This window comes from Sciurus carolinensis, chromosome 7, assembly GCF_902686445.1.
Source record: "Sciurus carolinensis chromosome 7, mSciCar1.2, whole genome shotgun sequence".
In the NCBI taxonomy this organism is placed as follows: Eukaryota; Metazoa; Chordata; class Mammalia; order Rodentia; family Sciuridae; genus Sciurus; species Sciurus carolinensis.
The window spans coordinates 99,043,107-99,066,063 of record NC_062219.1 but is presented as its reverse complement, the minus strand read 5'-3'; the positions used below and the strand labels follow the sequence as shown (position 1 = coordinate 99,066,063).

The 22,957-nt window shown below is 35.3% G+C and overlaps 1 protein-coding gene across 19 annotated transcripts in view; it reads left to right on the top strand.

The window, feature by feature from the left end:
- Znf451 (zinc finger protein 451) overlaps positions 1 to 22,957 on the top strand; it is a 100,699-nt gene that overhangs the window by 5,571 nt on the left and 72,171 nt on the right. For 17 of the 19 annotated variants that reach the window (XM_047557672.1, XM_047557659.1, XM_047557666.1 and 14 more), the window contains one exon: positions 2,592 to 2,672. In XM_047557672.1, coding sequence (XP_047413628.1) covers positions 2,592 to 2,672 — 81 coding nt within the window. Of the gene's footprint in view, positions 1 to 2,479; positions 2,499 to 2,591; positions 2,673 to 4,124; positions 7,218 to 22,957 lie in introns of those variants that run through there. The other 2 variants (XM_047557675.1, XM_047557674.1) reach the window with 2 other exon arrangements.

Below are 22,957 nucleotides of genomic sequence, written 5' to 3'. Positions count from 1 at the left end.
GTTTTAAGAGGATGTTTTGTTGATGTTATTTTGTGGTGTTGAGAATGGAAGCCAGTGCCTCACACATGCTAGGCAAATGCTCTACCACTGAGCCACATCCTCAGCCTCTGTGGCTACTTTTTAAGTCTTGTTTGTGACCATTTGTTCCCTTATCATTACTTTTTTCCCTACCTTTTTGACTTTGCCTTGTCTCCCTTTTTTCTTTACCTACTTTCTGTTCATGGAAATTCTGCCCTTGCCTCTGTATTTATGGTTACCTGGGGACTTTCTTTACTATTTCTGTGGTACTCTAGTGGAAGTTCCTAAAGCACATTTCTTGAGGAGAGCAGACTCAGGTGATTATATGAATGGGAAAAGCTATTGCATTTTTATCTTCTCTGCTTCTTTCTTTCTTTTTCTTTTTCTTTTCTTTTTTTTTTTTTTTCTTTTTTGGTACCAGGGTTTAACCTAGGGGCAGTCAACCACTGAGCCACATCCCCAGCCCTTTTTTGTATTTTATTTAGAGACAGGATCTTGATGAGTGCCTAGGGCCTTACTAAATTGCTGAGGCTGACTTTGAACTCAAGATCCTCCTGAGCCACTGGGATTACAGGTATGCGCCACTGTGCCTGGCCCCCTCTGCTTCTTTCTTAAGTTGAAAATATGATTTTGATATCTTAATACCAGGGGAGGATTTAGTCTGTAGTTTTATTGACCATATATTTGAGAATTTCTCTTCTCTTTCTTTTCCTTTTCTTTCTTTTTTCATTTTTACAACTTTTAAAAAAATATTTTTTGTTTTTTATTTGTAGGTGGACACAATACCTTTATTTTATTTTTATGTAATGCTGAGGATTGAACCCAGGGCCTCATGCATGCTAGGCGAGTGTTCTACCACTGAGCCCCAGCCTTCATCTTTACAACTTTGAGCAAAATTTCTCATTCTTTTTTTTTTTTTTGGTGCTGGAGATTGAACCCAGGACCTTGTGCTTACAAGGCAAGCACTCTACCAGTTGAGCTATCTCCCCAGCCCCTCATTCTTTATTATAGTTTTCTGCCTAGAAGTTTGCTTATTGATTTTTTTTTCTTAGTGTCTGGATCACTGCCCAAAAGGTTAGCAGTTTTCTAATTGGGCAGAAGTCACAACCTAGGAAGAAAAAAGCCATCTTTGAGACTGGATGCTGCTCATAGGGAAGAATAGAATCTAACTAGATCATAGTTTGTTTCTCCAACCAGCAAATGTCTCCTTTCTAAGAAATCTTTTTCCCTCAGCCTTATTTTTCTCTTGTGTTCCTTTTTCTTTTTTCCATTACACTAAATTTCTTGAAAGCGTAATCTTTACTGATCATCCTTTCTAGCTCATTTTCTTCTTTCTTTTTCTAGCGTCTGTCTGATTTCTGTGCTCATTGCTTTATTCAGCATTGCTATCTCAAAGGCATTTAAAAATGTCCTGTTGCCAAATTTAGTGATATCTTCTTGGTGCTTAATGTTCTGGCCACATTTAGCATTGACTTTTTCATTGAAACAATATCACATTTTTTATTTAGTTCTAGAGTTTTGTAGTTTTTAGGGGTGCAACTTCCAAATATCTTATTTCCAAGTATGTTCATTCCCTAGATTACAGATCTTCATTTACAACTGTCTGCCAGATACCTCTGCATACCACTGGTACTTCAGTCAGTGTGCCTAAAAGAACATCACTTTCTGTTTATGCATTGTGGATTTGTACTAATGGCATTTGTATTCTTGTCACTTGAGCTTAAAATCTCAAAGACCTCTTTGCCTCTTTGCTTTTATTTTTTTTTTAGTGCCAGTCTTTTTTTCTCCCTCTCTTTCATTTTACTTATGTGTGCACTACCTCACTTCAATCACCAATGTTAGTTCTGCATCATTGTGTACCTGTAGTGATCAGTTATCTGGCTTTCCCTATTCACCCTACTGTTCTGTGAGATTAATCTTCCTGAAGCATAGCTCTCAAGTGTTTTTCCCTTTTCCCTGTAGGATAAAATGTAGGCTTTTAAACCTGGCATTCAAAGCCTGGTCTGTGAAGATGTCAGCCTGAGTGGAAAGAATCTGGGTTTGATGTTTTACTCTGTAGGATTGGTAGATGAAATTAAGCTGTTGGTTCAAGATTTCCATGTATTGAACTTGTTATCTTTTTTCTTGTGTGGTGCTGGGGATTGAACCCAGGGCCTTGCAAATGCAAGGCAGGTGCTTTACCAATGAGCTGTATCCCCATTCCTTGAGCTTGGGTATCTTAGTAGACTGTTGATACCCATACCAGCTAAGAAACATTGAATCATAGCGTTTGTGTCTTTTTTGCACTATTCCTGTATTTATTTTTCTTTTCCAAGCAATTGGTATGGACTTAATACTCAATCGGGGGTTTAGGCTCTTCTTTTTAAGTCCTATCATCATATTTTATTTACGTACACTGAATATTTTCCTCTGTTTCTTTTGTTCTAGTTATTTCTGCTACCCACAAGGCTTCCTCTTCAGAGCCAATCCCAACTGAAAAAGTAAAAACAATAACAAAAAAGTCATTGTTTTAAATGCTATTTTGGTTTAAAAAACTGTTCATGAGTGATAAATTTACTCAATTTTTTTTATAGGAAGGACCATTAAGACCTGTTCTTGAATACATTGATCTGGTCAGCAGTGATGATGAAGAGCCTAGCACCTCTCGTAGTGATGTAAGTACATTGCATTTGATTTGTGTTTCTTAAATAAAATCAATGATGGCTGTGTTTAGAAACTATTGTGCCTTAGAGAATGACCCATTTCTGTTAGAGTGGGCCATAATAGGTAGTCTAGAAGTCTTCTGCTAAGAACATCTCCTACTTCCAATTTTGTTCCTTTATCTCAGTGAGAATGTGAAACGATAAAATGGTTCTAGGAAGTTCTAAGCCCTAGAAGTGATAGCTGATAAAAGGAAGATATAGTAAAAACTGAAGTTTGTGACTCCTCTTGTCTTTTTTCTCTTCTGTGCTTCTCTCTGGTGCCCTGTAGAACTGGATCTTTTTCTTTCAAAACTGTGGCCACAGAAAATTTGTTTTGTCTTCAAAGAAAGGATATGTGAAGATCCTTTAGGAAATGGAATGTGGAAAGGGATTTATAGATGATATATGACTTTAGTCTTCATCCCTTTTAACCTCCTCTTTTCCCCATGTATTTGGAATTATTAATCTTAACTGTGACTTGCTAGTTGTGGGTTTGATCATTAAACCAATACTTTCTTATTCTGAAAATTGAATTAGTTGAATCCTTTGTAATAGTCTTGCCTTTGATTTGACTTTGCCTTAACCCAAACTTCTATTAATGGGCTGTTTTCTTGATGGATCTCTTGCTCATAGTGGCCAGAAAGCTTCTTGCTTTGTGGTAAAGTGGGTTGAAACTTGGACTTGGAATCAAAATACCTGAATTTGAGACCCAACTTTGCTCCTTACTAATTCTGTGAGTTTGTATCAATTAAGAAACCTTTTAACCTCATTTTTTTTTTTTTTTAATCAGATGAGAATAATACCTACCTCACAGGGTTGTTGTGAGGAAGAAATGAGGTAACAATGATGTAAGCTCCTTATATCTAGAAACCTTGAAGTAGGACTATACAACTGGAAAATTTTGTTATTCATGGAAAGTGAATAACAGAATTTTTAAAGGGGCTTAAAAATGACTAATAAGGGAGTTTTAGAACAATTTTTTTTCTTCTTGGCAAGACTTTCCTCAAGTTTTCTCTGCCACCATTAGCTTACACTTACTGGCTTATATATGTTCAGTGGGTTTTTTTTTTTTTAATTAATTAATTGTTACTACCAGTGGTCTCACCATTCTAACTCAGCATAGGATGAAGCAGCAGGGCAGGGTAGCACTACTTTGAATTGAGCTTATTTTTACCTTCTGCTTTTTAATAATCAGAGCCTATATTAATGCCCATAGTTGATATTGGGACTTGGGGCAGTGAAGCTTGTGGATTTGACTTCTATTACCTCTTTGCTGAACTATAGTGGATATGTCTTTCATTTTTATTTTTAATAATTAAAAAATTGATTCTACTTACTGGACATGCATCTCTGCACTTGAAAGTTAACATATTAAAAGCATATTTTTTTTCTTCCTTGGTTTTCTTGTTCATGTGGATAACCCAGAGAATGCCTGAATCTAAGGCGCCATCCTCTGAGAATCATCGCCCAGAAATGTGCTCTAGCTGCAATGTTCCACTTCCCATTGGAGACAGCAGCTCCTCCTCTGGGAGTTGTGCCAACAGTCCACAAAGGATAGTTTCTCAACCTTCCACTGTTGAGAACCCATTGGAGAAACAGAAAAATGTTCAAAATCATTCAGATATAAAGATCTCTGAGACTGAGACACTAAAACCATCACAAAGTTATCAGACTCTGCCTTCATCTTCACCTCTGGTCCCCCAAGAATCTTTGGCCTCTTCTGAGGACAAAGAGGATTTACCTTTAGAATCTTCTTCAGCTTCACAACATGGACAGGATGCCATCCTTTATCTCCAGACACAAGTAGCTGAGATGTCCCGAGTGATACGTGATTTGCAGTCCCGGAGCTGTTTTAGATTTCATCATTCTAGGCCAAGTGAGAATTCCTCAGTTCCTTGGGATATCTCCACTTCTAAGGAAGAAAATTTATCCACAGTTGAAGAAGAAGCTGATTGCAAATCCCCATCAGCAGATGACAAAGGGCAGCCAACTGACCCTACCCAATCTAGTTTCACAGGTCTTTTGAAGAGAATGGAACAAAGAGGTGTTATAAAGAGGGTAACCTTACAATCTGAAGCAGAATCCTGTGAAGGGAAACCTGATTGTGTGACCTCTAAAAAACGCTTGGTTCCTCCTTTGCATCCTCTTTTGAGAATTGCCACCACTGAAGTTTTTAAAGACCCTGCCGATTGCCATCCTTCTTCCTTCATGGGACACAGGGTATATCCTGTGGCCAAGGATACCTCTCCTTTCCAACCAAATCCACCAGCTGAAGGCCCCATTGTAGAAGCATTGGAGCACAGCAAAAGAGGAAACACAACATCTCCTCTAGATTCTACCTCAAAAGAAATGGAGATCATGGGTTGTAGGTTCTACCATGCTGCCTCCATTGCAGCTCGAGCTGCTAGCTACATGGCTTATATGACTCAGTATCAGCGTAAACTCTGGGAAGACATGGAGGATCTGGTTCATGATCCAGAGTTTGATCGAGGAAAAGCAAGATGTATAATATCTGATGGTATGGATGCAGGTCTTTGGCAACTTTGTACTACTAGGGACATAATGGACTCTGTAGTTAGAGTTATGGCCATGGCAATTGACTACAGGAGGCAGGCCTGGCTCCGACTTACATCTCTCACTAAGAAAACCCAAGAGAAGATCTCACATTTGCCCTTTGATGGTACTTCCCTTTTTGGACAAGATGTGAATGCTGTTGTTGCAGAAGAAAACAGTATTAAAGAAAGTGATTATAGAGATCACAGTAAATACTATAACCAGCATCGATACTTTTATAGTCATGATCAAAAAGCACATTATCACAATAGAGGATACTCCAAAGGGGATTGGTACAAACCTCGAAACCACCCCTATAGATACAGAAAAAAGGGAGAATCTCCAGAACGCCATGGGTACAAGAATTAATAACCTGTTCATGTTCAGCAGAATAGTCATCCAAGAACCTAACTATCTTGCTTGTCCCCCCCAGCCAGGATCTACAGGTAGGAGGTCATTGCAAAACTGAATTCATGTCTGGAATGATGACAGCTAATGTTTGAATTTTCAACTTTTGGAATGAAATATATGATAAAGACTCATTTTATTGGCCAAGTTAGCATTGAAGACTTTCCTGTAAGGAGGGTTGGACTAAGGTTTATCCATTATTTCTGGTCCAAAATATGTCCAGAAGAGGGCACTCAGGAATCTGAATCCTCTTGTGATTAAAAGAAAATACATAGATTTGTTCCTCAGGAAAATCTTGTTGGTGAGAACTAGCAGATTTTGGATCTGGAAACAATCTACTTACGATTAGATTTCTGTTTACTAAGACCAGAGGTAAATCCTTCATTTTTTGGTCATCTGTGCTTCCTTGTTCAGGCTTCAGCTTGGTAGATCTTCATGAAATGGCAGATTTGTTACAGGCTTTGTGTCAAGATTATCAACTCACCAAGAGTTTATACTACTATCAAGCTCTATGAGACTTTAGAATTGACCACCAAGCTATGTGCCAACTGGAATTCAAATGAAATTTTGCCAAATCCTGTTTGCTTCCAGTTGGAATGACTAGATGTCACAGGTATACTATGGATACCAGCTGGGAAAAGACTTTCCTACTTGTAACATCACTGTAGAAATTTTCACAGTAACTTTTCATCAACACTGATGGCCATCATACCATCACCATTCATAAAGCTACATGTGAGACAATTCTTTTTTGTCATCAATCCTACTAGTCTTTGACTTATCAAGCTCCTATGTCAACAAGCTGTGAGACTCAGTCATAGAGGTCTTACTATAATCTGGGCCTTTCACCAAGGATGACCTTCTTAAACCTTTCTTCTAAAAAGTTAATTCTTTTGAATTTGATCATGTATCACACTCTAAATGCAGTAAAGACATGCACATCAGTGCCCTGGAAATAAAGGATATTTATTATTTCTACAATCCAGGCATGCAAATCTGAACTCTTTAAGAGCAAAAATTCTAAACATGCCTGACAATCTGTTCCCCTTATTAAAATGAGGAGGGATGCCATCAATCTAGATTTTGTTGGGAAATCCTTAAGGTTTAAAGTGTAACTGTCTTGAGAACAAGCCACATAGCTCTGTTTTTGGATATCTAAATGGTATCAATGATTTCTTTAAAGACTGAAATTGAGACTTTAAAAACCCAAGTTCTTGGTTTATTGGTCACTTAATCTAGTTAGACTCACTCTGAGAGATGACTTGTGTTTTTGCTCCCAATAATAGTTTTCCACTCTATTGGAACTGACAGCAGATACCTCAATTATATTTCCACAGTATCTTCTCTTTAATCTCAAGGCAGTGTCTGTGTGGTATACCAGCCCTTAAATCTTTGTCTTCACAGCATGACTTTGGGAATGGAGAAATATCAAGTTTGAGGGGTCTGAATACATCACCACCTAGTGTTAATTTGCTTGGAAGCCAAAAAAAAAAAAAAAAAAAAATTCTTTTTGGGGGTGGCAAACTATAATTCTGTAACTTCTTGGTTTGTTAAACATCTGTGTTTTTTATCTGCTTGACCAAGGTGTTTTGGATATACTGTTAATGGAATATAACACTGTTTTAGGGTTTATGTGGTTTCTCTTTCTTCATGCCATAGATCCTGCATAGTAGTGACTGGCATTTTATGATGCCCCACCTACCTTTTAATAGTTTATTGGAAATTCATTCTTCTTCCCCATTATGACCACCTTCAGCACCCTTATTTTATCTGCCTTTCTTCCTCTTACCGTTTGTGCCATAGAGGTTGAAGGCACAAATTTCCCTACTTGGAAGAAACTAATTTATTTTGTCAGACAATTTTAGGGTACTAGTTTGGTCCTGTTTGTCCCTTTTGTAGATTAAACCTAAACTAGTATTGATACAGATTTAGTAAATTTAGCCAAGTTGTATCTAGAGTCAATATATACCTTACTTTTTTGTATTTTCCACAAAGTTTACTTCCACTTCTTTAGATCCATGCTAATACTCAGTTTGAAACTTTCAAACTGAACTCTAGAAGAACATTGATTACCTGAAAAGAAGGGCCTAAGAAGTCAGACACAGATTTTTGTAGCTTATAGAATGTGTTTACCAGTGAAGCAGTCTCGTGTCCTTGACATTGACTTTGTAGTTTTCTTTGGTGAAAGAACTAGCCACTGGGATGTCACTGGAGAGAGAGACCTTGGAAAGGTTTTGTGTGGCTACACAAAAGTGTTCCTGACTAGTTAAGGCTATTTCATACTGTTCTATTCCCACTTTTCCTTTTCTCCCCATCTCTGAATTAAATGGTGTGTCACAAACTTGGTGATTTTTGAGATACCCACACTTCCCAAAAACTAAACCAAAATAAATGATGCTTTCACATGTGATTCTCTGAAACTGCTTTGGCTTTCCAATTTTATGTGCTTCTACTTTTTCCTCCCCTTTTAAATTGTGATTAAGGGGGGGAAATATATGTCTATTTATGTCTATATCTATATATATAAAACCTAGCACCTTAACCATTTTTAAGTTAACTGTATTCACATTTTTGTACAGCTTTTCCTTTCTTAAATAGTTTTAAGACAACATTGCTATTATCGTCCTCTTGTGATATTTATGTTGCTCAGTAAAAGTGAAAATAATATTACTTAACCACTTCAATTGATAAGCTAAAGTATTTCCAGAGAATTGGATTTTCTCGAAAGTGAAAAGGTATTGGGAATCATCATATGGGTGACTAAGTAGGTAACTTAATGAAGGTATTTGACAGTTGAATGGGGAAGATGACAGAATGCAGAAGGATGGGCATAGTTTTTAGCTGTAGATTTGTTTCTTGACTGTAGAAGAAACAATATCCCAATGTCCTTAGCCCATTTAATCTTTTTAAAAAATTTCTTTTTTAAAATCTCTGGCATACTTGAATGATGATGGTGTTATAAAACTTAAAGTGGGTACTTGGTCTAGGAAGGCAACCCCAACAGATAACTCCAATAGAATAATAGAGTTCATAATGAGGTAATATTCATATTGTGCCTGCCATATGCAGAGCCTGTGACACAATTCTCTATTAGTCTAATGTCTGATTTAAAATGCCTCTAGATTTTTTTAGGAGGCCTTGGAATAGTTGCAAGTTTAATGATTTGGTGTTCTCAAAATGGATGTGTCTAATGATCCTTATTCTTCAAAATGTTATTCTTGACTAGACATAAAATGTATATGGAGACAATATGATTTCTTGTAGTTACTATGTATAGAGAAATACTATTTCCATTAATTGTTATATGAAGTGCCTTTTTAAATTTCACATTTATGTTTAAAACTTAAATTTTGATGTCTCACATATATTGCTGGTGGTATTTATGTGAATTTTGTATGGTGATTTAATCTTTTAGTTTGTTATCTGTACAATTGCACTATCTAAATGTACTCTCCTTCTGAATGGTTGTTTTCTCTAATAGCACTGTTGATTAATTTCAGAAGGTTGTCGAGTATACTTCCCTCCCCCTTATTTAATTAACTTCACAGAAGTTCTTTTTAGTTTTTGGTGATTTGCCCAGTTTTCTAGGCATTAAGGCAGCTTTGTTTTCTCTTTTTGTGTTCTGGATTTTCTGATTAAGTCATTTGTCTCCTATCTAACCTTGTTCTTAGCCATGGTAACACAACTTATATTTGATAAGTGAACGTGTTCACTTGGTTGGAAGAAGCAAGGATATTTTTTAAAAAGCAGTAAATTTGCCGACACTTTACACACACATACACACACGTATCTATCTCTCTCTCTATATATATTTTAGACTGTATGACAGCTTCCTTATCAGTATAATTACATTTAAACTTTTTTCTTTTTAAACTGAGTGGCAGCTTCTTTATCAGTATAATTCCATTTATTTACTTAGCCCTCAAAATGTCATTTTGAGGGAAGCATAAACTATTTCAGGCTACTTGGATACTATAGAGTACTCTATATTAGGACTACACTAATAATTTATATTAGGACTACACTAATAATTTACTGAAGTATACCTAAGTGACCTGATTGATAATGTCCTTAAAGGGCCTGATACATCCAGGATAACCTCTCAGGTATTGTAAACAGTGAGGTTGAAAAAGACAAACTCCAGAATCCCTTCTAAATATAGAGTTGGGTACCAGTATGGACGATTATAGGGTTAAGTGACAAGTTTATTATTCTTGAAGATATAATTGGGATTCTGATGAAGGTTTGAAATTACAGATTAGATATTTTTAGAAGATTGCAATAACTGAAAGCTTTTTTTTAAATGCAAGGCATATTTTGCCCCAGTTTTGCACTGTTTAGGTTCCCTTATCTTTTGAAATTTATCATTATGTACTTAATGTTAGTAGCTAGTCCAGTAATGGATTGTCACATGTATGCATCTTGTGCATGTCGTTTATTTGGCCAAATCCATTCTGTATGATGTTTAGTGGATACACAAACCAATCAGTTCTTTTTTCAGTTAAGAAAATATACAGATGGAAGTTATCAGTAAACTGATGCTGATTACCGTATTGAATGCAAATCTTTCAGTTGTTTTTTCCAGATAAAGCAAGTTTTGTAAACCATTAAAATTTATCCCTTCCTGGATGAATGATGAGAACATTGTTTTATTAACTCTTTTCTTCTTATCAGTGGGATGATATTTTTGTACTTTGTCTTTTTTATTTGCTTTATTGTGTTATAATGAAAACTTTTGTAATAGTAATGCTTGGTAACATTGAGATATCTTAATACTGGAAATTATGTTTGCTTCCTGTGGGATATATCTGGATGTGGTCACAGGTCCAGTCATGTCCTTATAATGTTAGCATATCAGTTATTTTATTCTTTGTATTGATCTTTTCTTCACCTTTATACAGTATTTCTCTAAAAGGATGTCTGATCTTCTCTTAATCTCTTTGATGTAGATTATATTTTCTAATTCTACCAGTGTACACTAGCCAGATTTTGATGTGGCTTTGTATTTGTATACCTAAATACCATGTCTTAGGCATTATTGTAAGGTATTTTCTAATTTTCCATAATACTTTTTCTTTTTTCTTTTTTTACAAAACATATAACCAGTCTTGAAGTGTTTCTTGGTTATTTTCATCAATTTTTAGTGCCTTTTTTAATGGCAGGCAGTATTTTCTAATTTCTTTGTATTTACACAAATGTATTATTTACACATTATTTATGGTCAAATTCATCTAAAAAATTTGAAGTGCATTGCCATGGATTCTTAATGTGTTGTTATCTTACAGTTAACTGGTTTTCTCTAGGTCTCGAGGGTTTTACTGTTTTTACTGAGGTAACTTTTAAGTGGCTTATTGAATGGATTTTCAGATGACTTATGAAGAGTTCAGAGTTCTCAAGTTTCTTTTGGAACTTTGATTATCTCTCAAATTGTCTTGTTTTCTAGTATTCTTGGAGTGTATTCCTTGATGAAAGTAAAAGTAAATGTTTTATATTTGTTGATAATTCTAAAAATTCTACTTTGACCTTACATGCTTCAAGTATTACTATGTTATAGGTTCTCTTACTCATCTATTTATGAGACTAATTTCCATTTACTATTTTTTCTCCATAAGCTGTCATGTTTTCTTTTTTCTTTCATTACCCAGAAGAGTGACTCTATTACAGTGCTCAATTTTAAGGGCTATAAATAGACCACTTTTTAACTCCCACTTTTATCTGTGATGGCTCACTACTTTGATATATAATGTAATTATGTGTTAAATAACTATAATGTTTGTGGTTTCTTTATTTCTCTTTTAATCATTTAGGCAGTAGTGATGTGGATGATGAAATGAAAACATCCCAGGTCATTAAACACAGTTTCAAGTTTCAGTTCTTTTTTAAAAAAATATATTTTGATTACATTAAGTTCCTGCTATTAAGTGTGCAGCCCTTTCCTTTCTGTGTTGGGTAGAATATAGTTAATATCTTAGTCTTATTTAGATTCTAAGCATGAAATTGACTGCGTTGTCATTTCTGTAATGGCTTATAACAGCTCCCATTAGTTCTGAAATGTCCTGGAACCACCTTGATAGCCTTGTATCCCATCATCTTCTTCCTACCTGGGAAGGAAGTAGAAGAGAGAATCCACTTTAATAAAGCCTGCATGTTCTAAGCATTCGTGAGATAGAAATTCATCCTTATTTTGCAGTCATTAAGCAACTGTCTCAAGTGGTGTAACTGAGCTTCAGTGTACATTTCTTCCAGGTCTCACTTGAACACTGTGCTAGGCTGCCTCCATATGTTTTTCAAGGCTCTAGTCAAGTTTTACCTCTCTGATAAATACTAACTTTTTTCTTCCCTGAACTTTGTGTTTATGGGTATCCTCTCACTCCTCATTACTTAATGTCTTTAATCAATTAGTAAGTACCTGTTTATGTCAGATCAGGAACCCTGTTCTCTTAGTTCTTCCATTGAATTTTCATTGAGCTAGACTAAGATTCTTGATTAATAGGCATTGACTTCTGTTTTACATATTGCTTATTTGTCTTCCAGTCATTTTCAGTACTTTTCATTTTAGTCATAATTCTTGTTTTTTCCTTTGGTTATGTTTTTTGTTTGCAACACTCATTTGTTTCAGATATATACTGAATTTTTTTTACTGACATCTTGAGGATTTGGCTTAATGGAAGGAAGATGGGATGGTGCAAAGCATGTAAATACTCAAGGCCTTGGTCTCAGTAGTAGCAAGTCACTTATTACTGTGAACCTCCATTTTTTTATTCTCAAATGAGGTGATCCCTGGAAGTACTTTGAAAACACTTAATCCTAATATAGATTTTCTTTTATAAGTCATTGGGCTGTTTTTCTCTACATTCTTAGATTTCTTACAACTGTAGGATATGAGGTATGGATGGATACGTACATTTACAATGTATTTAATAGCATATAATTGTTAATTTCATGCCATAGGATCATGTGTCTCTTGTTTACATGTTAAGACTGTATTACAAGCCTAATAATGGATTTAGTTTCTTTTCTAAAGTACAAGCTAAGAAATGCTTATGTTAAACAGTAAGAATAATAAAGGAGAATGGAGAATGAAGGGCTTGTGTGTATAGGTATGTGAATGATTTTTGATGGATGTTATTTTGTCCATTTTGTTGGTGGGTTGGAAACAATCGTCTTTTTTATTTGTCAGACTCCTTTTTCAGTACCTGCCATGTACAGGCAGGTACTTAGGAAGGTCTGGGAATACTGAGGGTTGGTAAAGACAATATATTCTCTTACGAGAAACAAATGCCAATACAGTGTGGTAGTAACTGCTTCATTTAGAGGAAGGCCTGTGGTAGTGTTGGAACAAACAAGAGGGCCAGTTAGAGGGATCAGGGAAGCTTTTCTTTCTTAATAATGCTTGAGCTGAGTTTTGGGGGATGGTTAGTTGTTCTGGTGGAGAAGCAGAAGCCAGGCATTCAGGTGGAGGGATTGTTATATACAAAGGTGGAAACGTCATGAAGCGTGTGTGGTTTCAGAATTATAAGGAATAGCCTTTAGGAGGATAGAAATGAAGGAGATTAAGCTGAAGAAAGGATAAAGTATCCATGTAAATGTATTGGTTCCTGCATATTCAAAGATACTGTTTGTGTAGCCATTACTTGCAAGGTAATAGAAGTAGTTTGTTTAGAAATTGGTTTGTACCATTAGTCATTTACAGCCACAGAACAGCTTATTCTTTTTTTCCTGAACTGAACCTAAGGAGAACTCTTAACAGTGCACTTCTGGCCTTGGGGCAGTTTAAATAATGAGAGAATTGAGGCATTGGTAGAGACTAACTGAAGATGAACAGGATATTCCCTGAAAGTGGAGTGAATACAGTTAAATACTTCAGGGTTAGTTGGCAGCATTTCCCTCAGTGTAGCCAAATGTGGCCACTTTCTCTCTCTGTTGATATACCGTTAATTTCTGGGTGGGCTTGGGAAAAATGAAGATATTTATAAGAAGGATACTGCATTGACATTTGCAGGAGTTGAGTTGTAGCGCCTGTGAACCTGTGTGCCAGTGGTTCTCTCCAGCAGCTCCCCAGCACATTTTGTCAACTGTTGGCTTTTTCTTCTTCCCTTGCTGTTGTTGCCACGTTCATGTTTTCTTTTCCCTATATTCATTGTTATTTTTTCCTTCCTTTTTACCCCCTTGTGCAGGAGGCAGTGCAGTGCAGTGGCACTGGGGGTTAAAAAGTTGTCACAGTGTCATTCAGAAATATTTAAAAATTCTCTTAAGTTCCAAAGTTGTACTTTTTGTTGTTGATCTGATGGAGGATCAAAGTCATTTTCTTAGAATTTTTACAGAAAGATACTGGCAGTTTTATCAAAATACAAGAATCTTATTTAACTTGTTTGGTGGTATTCAGTTAAGCTTTCTTAACTGAATAAAGTACTATACAGACTGGGGTACATGTGTATGTATGTTTTTCACTCTGTTCATAAAAAGCAGATGTTCTATGTACCTTGTATTTGTAAACAATAAATAGTTAAGGGTGGGAGGGAAATTGCTTTGTAAAAAAAAAGGGTGTCTTGGTTCCTAAACTTTGCTGCTGGACATGGTAAATAAATATTGTACTGCTTTGCTGTGTTTATCTCTTTTGTTTTGTCTGTATTTGGATATAAAATTCTTGTGAAAAATTATTGCTCTTCATATCCTTATTTGGGGTGTGGTTTGAGTTATGTTGGTCAGAAGGGTAAACACAATGTTTGGGAGTACAAATTTCACATTGAACAAGGGACTAAAGCTTCAGGCTTTGAAATTGAGTAATGAATTTGTTTCAGAAATTCTTTTCAAAAGAAGTACACTGGTCAGGTGGATAATGGGATGATTTGCAAAGCAAATTCATAACATTTTTACAGTTGGTTGCTATTTTGAGTTTCCTTTGAAATCAGTTTCCCTTACAAAGAAGGTAAAGATAGGGGAGGAAATAGTCATTCTCTGCCTAGTTAGTGCTAGCTGACATTCTGAGAAGATGGAACATTAAATAAACCTCCACCTTGGGTTCTATGTGTAGCCCTCTCATTCAACCCCCCTACCTACTACAAATATCATCTTATTACTGGCTTTTTCAGAGTCCAAAAAGTGTCTTTGGTTAATCAGTTAGGAAACTGGGTTTGATATGGTCACTTCTGGGTAATAGTTTTGCAAAGTAGTAGATGGAGTAGGATTATTCTATTTTTCAGGGAGGTCCTCTGACTATATTCATATTTCTATAAAATAATTCTGAAAAGCTGGGCCCATAGTGCAATGCCTATAAATTGAGCTACTCTGGAGTCCAAGTCAGGAGGATTGACATTTTTGAGACCAGGGTGGGCAACTTGGTAAAATCACGTCTCAAAATAAAATGGAAAAAAGGCTGGGAATTTAGCTTAGTTGTAGCTAAGCTTGCCTAGCATGCATGAACCCCTGGGTTCAGTCCTACCACACAAGTACACAAAAAAGATAATTTTGTAAGGTGTAAAATGTAATCACTTTCACTAATTAAGAACTAAAATGCTTTTAGAGGAGAATAATAATGACTTAAACATATATTTGTTCATTTAAAAAACCATCACTAATACAGTGATACAAATTATAAAATGATTTCAGTGTTGCTTTTCAGTATTTTTCTAGAAATTGCTTTGCAAAAGCAGCATCATTCTGTTAATCCTGTATTTCCTTTGAGTTGATCTTGGCAAATATTTCTAAAATAACTGAAATTAGTGACTTAGGAATTCAACTTTTGGGTGAGCAGTTGTATAAGGAGTAATGTGAAAGATCTTGCCTGTATTTAATATTTGAGAAAATATATTTGTGGGACCTTTGAATAGTTTTTAATAAAACAGTTTAGGTCCAGTTTTCTTGGTATTTAATATCAGGGCCTTTCTTAACTACTAAAGGATAGTCGACAAATATGTGGCACTTATTTTTCTATACCATAATGCATTTCTGGATTGAGAGGGCGCCATTCAAGAAGAAAGCTTTTGTAGATTAATTTAAAAAGAAAGTTCACCTGTGAAGTCATTTATGTATATATTCATCTAAGACTAGTGAGAAATTTAGCTTTTAGTAATGATTTGTTTTGGAACATAATTAGCTTCCTTTTGAATATTCATTGAAACTCAGTACTTACCTTTGTGAATAGAACAGCTAAGAATACTGTTTCCTGTATTTACATTCCAGACATGAATTGAGGAAGATCAGGTCTAAGCTAAGTAAGCTAATATTTTTAGGTTTCAACTTTCGATTTAATCATTATTATCTTTTTTTTTTTTTTTTGATACTGGGGATTGAATCCAAGGGTGCTAACCACTGAGCCACATCCCCACCCTTGTAATATTTAAGCACACTACCAACTGAGCTATATCCCCAGCTACAGTGAAACTGGTTTTGAACTCTGTCCTCTTGCCTCAGCCTCCCAAGCTGCTGGGAGTGTGCACTAAGCTACTGTGTCCAGCTAATTATGTGTAGTTTTAATGTTTTTAATTTTATTTTTAATGTTTTACTATTTACAGTGTTAGTTCATGTGCTTTGGGTTTTTTGGAAAAAGCACATGTGAGATGTGAGCTCGGTGCAGTAGCACATACTTGTAGTCTGAATTGTTTGGAAAGCTGAAGAGATAGTCTATTGAGCCCAGGAGTTTAGGACTAGAGTGGGCAACATAATGAGACCCTGTCTCTTTAAAAGAAAAAAAGAAAAAAGATATTAAAAACACATATGTGCCATATGGTGGTGCATGCCTGTAATCCTGGCAAACACGGAAGGCTGAGGCAGGAGGATCAAAAGTTTGAGGCCAGCCTCAGCTATTTAGCAAGACTCTAGCTCAAAAAAATTTTTAAAAAATTAGTGGTGATGTGGTTCAATTAGTTAAGTGATCCTGCGGTATAATCTCCTGTAACAAAAACAAAAACACATTTTCAGCTTTAAAGAGTGATATTGGTGTTTGACCTCAAACCTGTAAAAATATTTTTTTGGAGAGAGGTTTTGCTGTGTTACCTAGGTTGGTTTCCCAATTTGTAGGCTGAAGATTCTTCCACCTCAGCCTCTCAAGTAGCTGGGATTATAGGCATGCAGCACTGTGCCTAGCTTTTATTTTTAATATGTTTTTGTTAGGATTGGAAAAAATATAACCTGGTTATTATACCTTTAGGGATAATTTTTTTAAAAAAGTTAAATATAATTTATTGGATTATGTTCCTTCTAGATAGAATATTCCCATCTATGCTTATATAGGATAGTTATTAAACTTACATCTTTATAAGGCATAAATTTGTGATTTTAATCTATCATATTTCTAAGACTTTTTAATCTAATCTATTACATTTCCTAAAGATTGACATTAAGTTTTTGTCTTTATCCAGTTGTGTTCATTAATAACTAAAATTTTGTTAACAATTTAACGTGCCAATTGTAGAAAAATTCCCACCATTGTTATTTTGATTTATAGCTTTCTTTTTTAAAAATTTTTACTTGTAGATGGACACAGTACCCTTATTTTATTTATTTATGTGGTGCTGAGGATTGAACCCAGTGCCTCATGCATGTGAAGCAAGTGCTCTGTCATTGAGCTACAACCCCAACCCTTGATATATAGCTTTCTTGACTTTACTTATATATGTATGTGAGAGATCATTTTCACTTAAATATGCATTAGGGAAGAAAGACATTGAAATGTCAACTTAACGTCACTTCATTGATAGGATTTTGTGTCATGTTATTGATTTGCCTACTTAATGATTTCATATACTTTATTTTTATTTTTTTATTTTTTTAGATGTTGATAGCTCTTTATTTTATTCTTTTATTTATATGTGGTGCTGAGAATCGAACCCAGTGCTTCACACATGCTAGGCAAGCGCTCTACCACTGAGCCACAACTCCAGCCCCATGTACTTTATTTTATATTTCCATAGATCACAGTTTCACAACAAATTATACATTTTAACAGTTTTTAGGAAATCTTCATTCACTTAAGTTGATTGATAAATGAAAACAATTATTCTGGTCAAAAATTTTGTCAGAATAGTGGAATTCTCATTGGTCGTGACTACGTGTGATATGCTATTTTTCTTATGATCAAGATTTAAGGGCTAGGTTGTAGCTCAGTGATAGAGCACTTACCTAGCACATGCGAGGCACTAGGTTCAATCCTTAGCACCACATAAAAATAAAGGTATGGTGTCCATCTACAATTAAAAAAAAATTTAAAAAAAGATTTAAGTTCATAGTCTGAATTGATTTCTAGTGAAGTAGTTATGGGTCAGAAGCAAAAACAAAAAATAAGGATAGAGCAGCTTCTTTGTCACAAGGCTAAATTTGTTCAACATGAGAAACTATGGAGGGAAACTTCATATCAGTATCAGGTGATTAAGAAAAGTGTCCCTACTTGACAAAATAAGGCAATTCTATTTCTGGATCCTCCCACCCCCAAGTTACATTGACCTTTGACTCTTGCTCCTCTGGTGGTGGTGTCATAAGAAAGCCCTTTTCCTTTCTTGCCTGGGTTATACCCTATCTGCAGACTTGAAATTTTTGCTGTAATTCTATAATCTATAATAAAATGTAAATATGTTTTTTAGAACAAAAATATTCATTCTTCCTTACTTCTACCTGTAATTGCTTAAATTTCATGAACAGTGTATACTCAGTTTTAACCAGTATTAATGTCATTTCTAAGACATACCCCAAATTTGCTTTGTACATGTTTTACTTCAAGTTTTAAATAAATATATAAAGAAGTATACTTGACAAGATTAGAATTTCACAGTGACTAAACCAGAATCTGCCTTCTCACTTCCTGGCTTTTACATCTTCTTTAATTCCATGCAGATATGAGTATGGAAGAAAACTGATAGTCATCTAAAATACAGGCAAATTTTGGAGACACATTCTTCCCAGTATTTTTCCTAAGACTTTCCTGTGCTTCTTGCAAGAAATAACTGAATGAATTGATGGCGTATCATTTACTGTCAATGTGAACTCTAGTATTACTGTCTGTCCTATAAAAAAATTAGTCCTGATCATGGACATAATGAGTACATCAAGAAGGATGATTCCGGAGATCCTATAATTGCCAATATTCTAAATGAAACATAAATCCTGTTATGGTCACCATCGATTCATAACCAGTTTAGGTGTAGCTTGGGAAAGTTACCTGCTTGCCAGACCTTTAGAAAAGCTTCAAGAACCTAAGTGATAATCCCATCAATAGGCTTTGAGGCAGATGACAAAGCAAGGTTAAGAAGACCAGTCCTATAATTTTATTTTATGATTTCATGTTAAAATTGCAACTTAGCTTTTTGGCACTAATGGAATGGTGGGAATTCCCAATCCTCAGAATTGACTGACCCCTTTTATCTTAGTTTTATAGGAAACATTTAAGATATTTTCATCTCTTCTGAAATTAATTTGCATTCTGCCCATAAACCTGTAGTTCTGTAGTTGAATTAGTAACAAGATGATGCTAAGTTTTCTGTCCCTTACATTCTGATCATTTTGAAATTTCTGAATGTTTTGATTCTTTGAATTACCCGCTTTACAGCTGTGCATAATAGGGTTTTCTGTGACCTATGGATAAACTCCCTAATATATATTTTAATAGTAGTGATCTCTCTGCTTTTCCAATGCCAGTGTGTTCTCCTAGAACCATAGAAGAGTGTACTTCACTAGCACAAGCATGCTAGGCAAGCACTCTTCCACTGAACCACACACCCTTAGCCTTAACCAGTAGCTTGATCCTTACACCCAACCAAGTGGTATGATGGAAAAATATCATGTGACTGTTATAGTCTGCTTCATATATACTGTTTCCCCCAGTTAAAGAGAAAATTCCTTTTTAAAGTTATCATTTCCCACCTTTTTAAAGTGCTAACTTTAAAATTGGCAAATATTTCAAAGTTGAAGTGCTTGCTCTATTTACCATTCCTTTTCTTCTATACCCAGCTGATTGTCTCCCATATCTTTCAATGTAGGTAGTCAGAATTTCTTTCTTTTTTGTTTTCTTTTCAAGGAAAAAGAAACTTTCTTGGTAGGGGGAAGGAAGAGGAGAGTACACTCAGTTCTAAGATGTCTTCTGTTTTCAGACTCAGGGATGTGGGTCTTTTCAGCTCTTGCAAGTTGTGAAAAATGATAATCAGATGAGCAGTTTTTTTATTTTTATTTATTTATTTATTTTTATTGAGATAGAGCCATATAGTTAATGGATAGTTAAGTGTAAGAAAAATAATGAGGGCTGGGGAGATAGCTCAGCTGGTAGAGTGCTTGCCTTGCAAGCACAAGGCCCTGAGTTCAATCCCCAGTACCGCAAAAAAAAAAAAAAAAAGAAAAAAAGAAAAATAATGATAGTAAACAATTTGGTAACAACTCCAACAGTTTTACTTATTTGACTTTCAAATGGTAATGGTTATAAATATTTAAGGTGATGGAGATGCTAATTACTGTGATGTAATCATTATAAACATATTAAATGATCACACTATACTCCATAATTTTATATATGTACATATTTTACATAAACATGTAATTTTTTTCAAATAAAGGTAAAGTTTAGGACCGTAGGTTAATTTTAGAGCAAGATTGAAGAGATCTAAATGAATGTTTAAATGTTGCTTAAAGACCAAACAACTTATTTTCCTAGCATTACAAATTTGTTTTGATGACATATGGGTGTAATTTGAAGGTAGTAAAGCTTCTAGAACATACTTATATTTTGTGATTAGAAGATTATTGAGAGTTGCCCCATTAGATATATAATTGCTATATTTCTGAATCAGAATTAAGTGTGCTTTAAAGTAAACTTGAAGAAGGATAAACATTATGTAAAACCTTTCTTTAGTAACTACAACTCAAGAAGTAATTCAGAATGTTTTTGTTGTGACCTAGGAAAAAGTTAAATGGCAGTGGAACTGTCAGTTACAGGGTAGGTCTTCCTGGGTTAGGATTATTTTAATTTATCCAGAACATGGTTACCTTTCTGGCCTCAGAATATTCACATTATTGATACATGCAGGGAATTAGACAAAAACCCCATTTCTTATCCTTGACACCCATACTGTTGCGTAAGGAACTTAATGTTGGAGTGTTAAATATATTTTTATTAGAGTAAGGGTAGCAATTTGAAATACCTTGATAATAAAATTTTCTACTGCTTGTGGTCGCCAGATGAATTTAGGCTTTAGATGCCAATTTGTTAGGAATGTGAACCCCTTCTTTTAACCTTGTCAAAGGAAAAATTGTAATTACTTTCCTATTTGTAGGTAAACAATTTGTACCTTATTCGTGTGACCTATGTGTTAATGTGATTTCGGCTTACCAGGTCTTCCGAGCATGACTTTTGCTAGAGTTTAAAACCTAAAAAATAGTATTTCTTTCTCAGGAAAGTTAACATAATCTATGTCCATGTTTAAAATCCACTTCCTTGAATTAAAAATTATTTTAGGATCTACTCTAAACTTCATTCTCAAGGAAATTTAAATAGAGATACTTATTTTAAATAAATGAAAATATTACTTTGTCTTCCTAAAAGACAAATTTAACAGCACCCCCCACCCCAACCTGGGGTGGTGGTTCAAACCCAGAGCCTTGCACAGGCTAGACGAGCACTCTACGCTGAGCTGTGTGCCCCAGCCCTTAATTGCTTTTAAGGTAGAGCTAAATTTGCCTTTAATAAACGATCAAAATTCAGGTAAAATTTTGTAACTGCTGTTTCTTATAAGCTATAGTGCCCTATGACTTGTAAAAATGGTATTTTGAATTTAGTAGATTCTCCACTACTACATGGTGCACTACTGTTGACTGATCAGGGAATCAGAAAGTGAGTTGGGGTTATTTCTACCTAAGTGGTCTTGTAAACTTTCCTTACTGCAAAGATGTAGCATCATACTGAAAATACCATTTAGTCCTTTTTTTTTTTGAATGGGAATTGAACCCACATGCGTTCTACTCTTAACACAGGTCATGTGAGTGTTGCAGGGTTCTTGTCTCATGCACTTGAACGAAGTATGCAGACTATGAGGGTGAGAATCCAGTAGCAAGGAAAGCTCCCACAGCATGAGGGAAACCCAAAGAGGATACCGTTGGTGGCTCTCTGTCTAGAGGTTTTTGTAGTGGTGTGATGAAAACTAACCTTCCTTTGGAGAGTTCTCTTTCTCTGACTCAACTGAAAGTGTACAGTTTTAATTTATTATTCCCATAATGGGATGATTTAATGTGTATGTTAACCTGGATTTGTTCTGTACTTGTTCCTTAAAACAAAAGAATTGCTTGAGTTCAAAACAGCTCATTGGGGATTGACTAGTGTTAGGGTAGTCAAGGAAAGCTGGAGCAACAGCAGAATGTATGGGTATCCAAGCATGAGTGGGGCCTTCCTGTCAGGCAGCCAAAACAGAAAAAAACAAGGTTTAACCCAGAATTTAATCAGGTGTGGTGGTCCTGCCTCACTTCCACTGAGCTATATCCCCAGCCCTTTTAATTTTTATTTTGAGATATGGTCTAAGTTGCCTAGGCTGAACTTGAACTTGGGATCCTCCTAAATCAGCCTCCTAAGTAACTGGGATTATTGGAAGTGCCACCACATCTAGCAATTTGACCATTTTAAAAATATGCACACTTCAATATTATTTCCCTCTGTAGCAGCAGTCACAGTGTTTGACTTTAAATTAAAATTGGGTTATATGGATATGACTGGTTTGCCTAAAGAATGATATGTGTCACCCACTCTTGTAAAAAGTCAGATAAGATCAATTCTTTTTTAAAATGAACTTTTTCCTCTTATTCTTTGTCCCCTGCCCTCCTTTTTGCAAGATGCTAGGGATCTAACCCAGGACCTTGTTAGTTGTGAAGTAAATGCTGTACAACTAATCTAGCTAAGTTGTACTCCCAGCCCTAAAATAACTTTCTTTTTAAGAACAGTTTTGGATCCATAGCACAGTTAGAATGCATATATGGCTCCTAAATAAATCCTGCCCCTTTGTCCATTCACAACCTCCCCTACAATTCACATCCTAATAACATTTGTTTATAGCAAATGAACCTATGCTAATGCATCATTATCATCCAGAGTCTAAAGTTTACATTAGGATTCACTCTTAATGTTGTACATTTTTTGAGTTTTGACATGTATAATGACATGTAACTACCATTGTAGTATAATAGAGAATAATTTCACTGCCCTAAAAATCTGTGCTCTGCCCGTTTTTCCTCCCTCCCTCTAACTTGTGGCAACCACTGATATTTTAACTGTTTCCATAGTTTTATGTTTTCCAGAATGTTATATAATGTTGGGATTATGGTATGTAGCT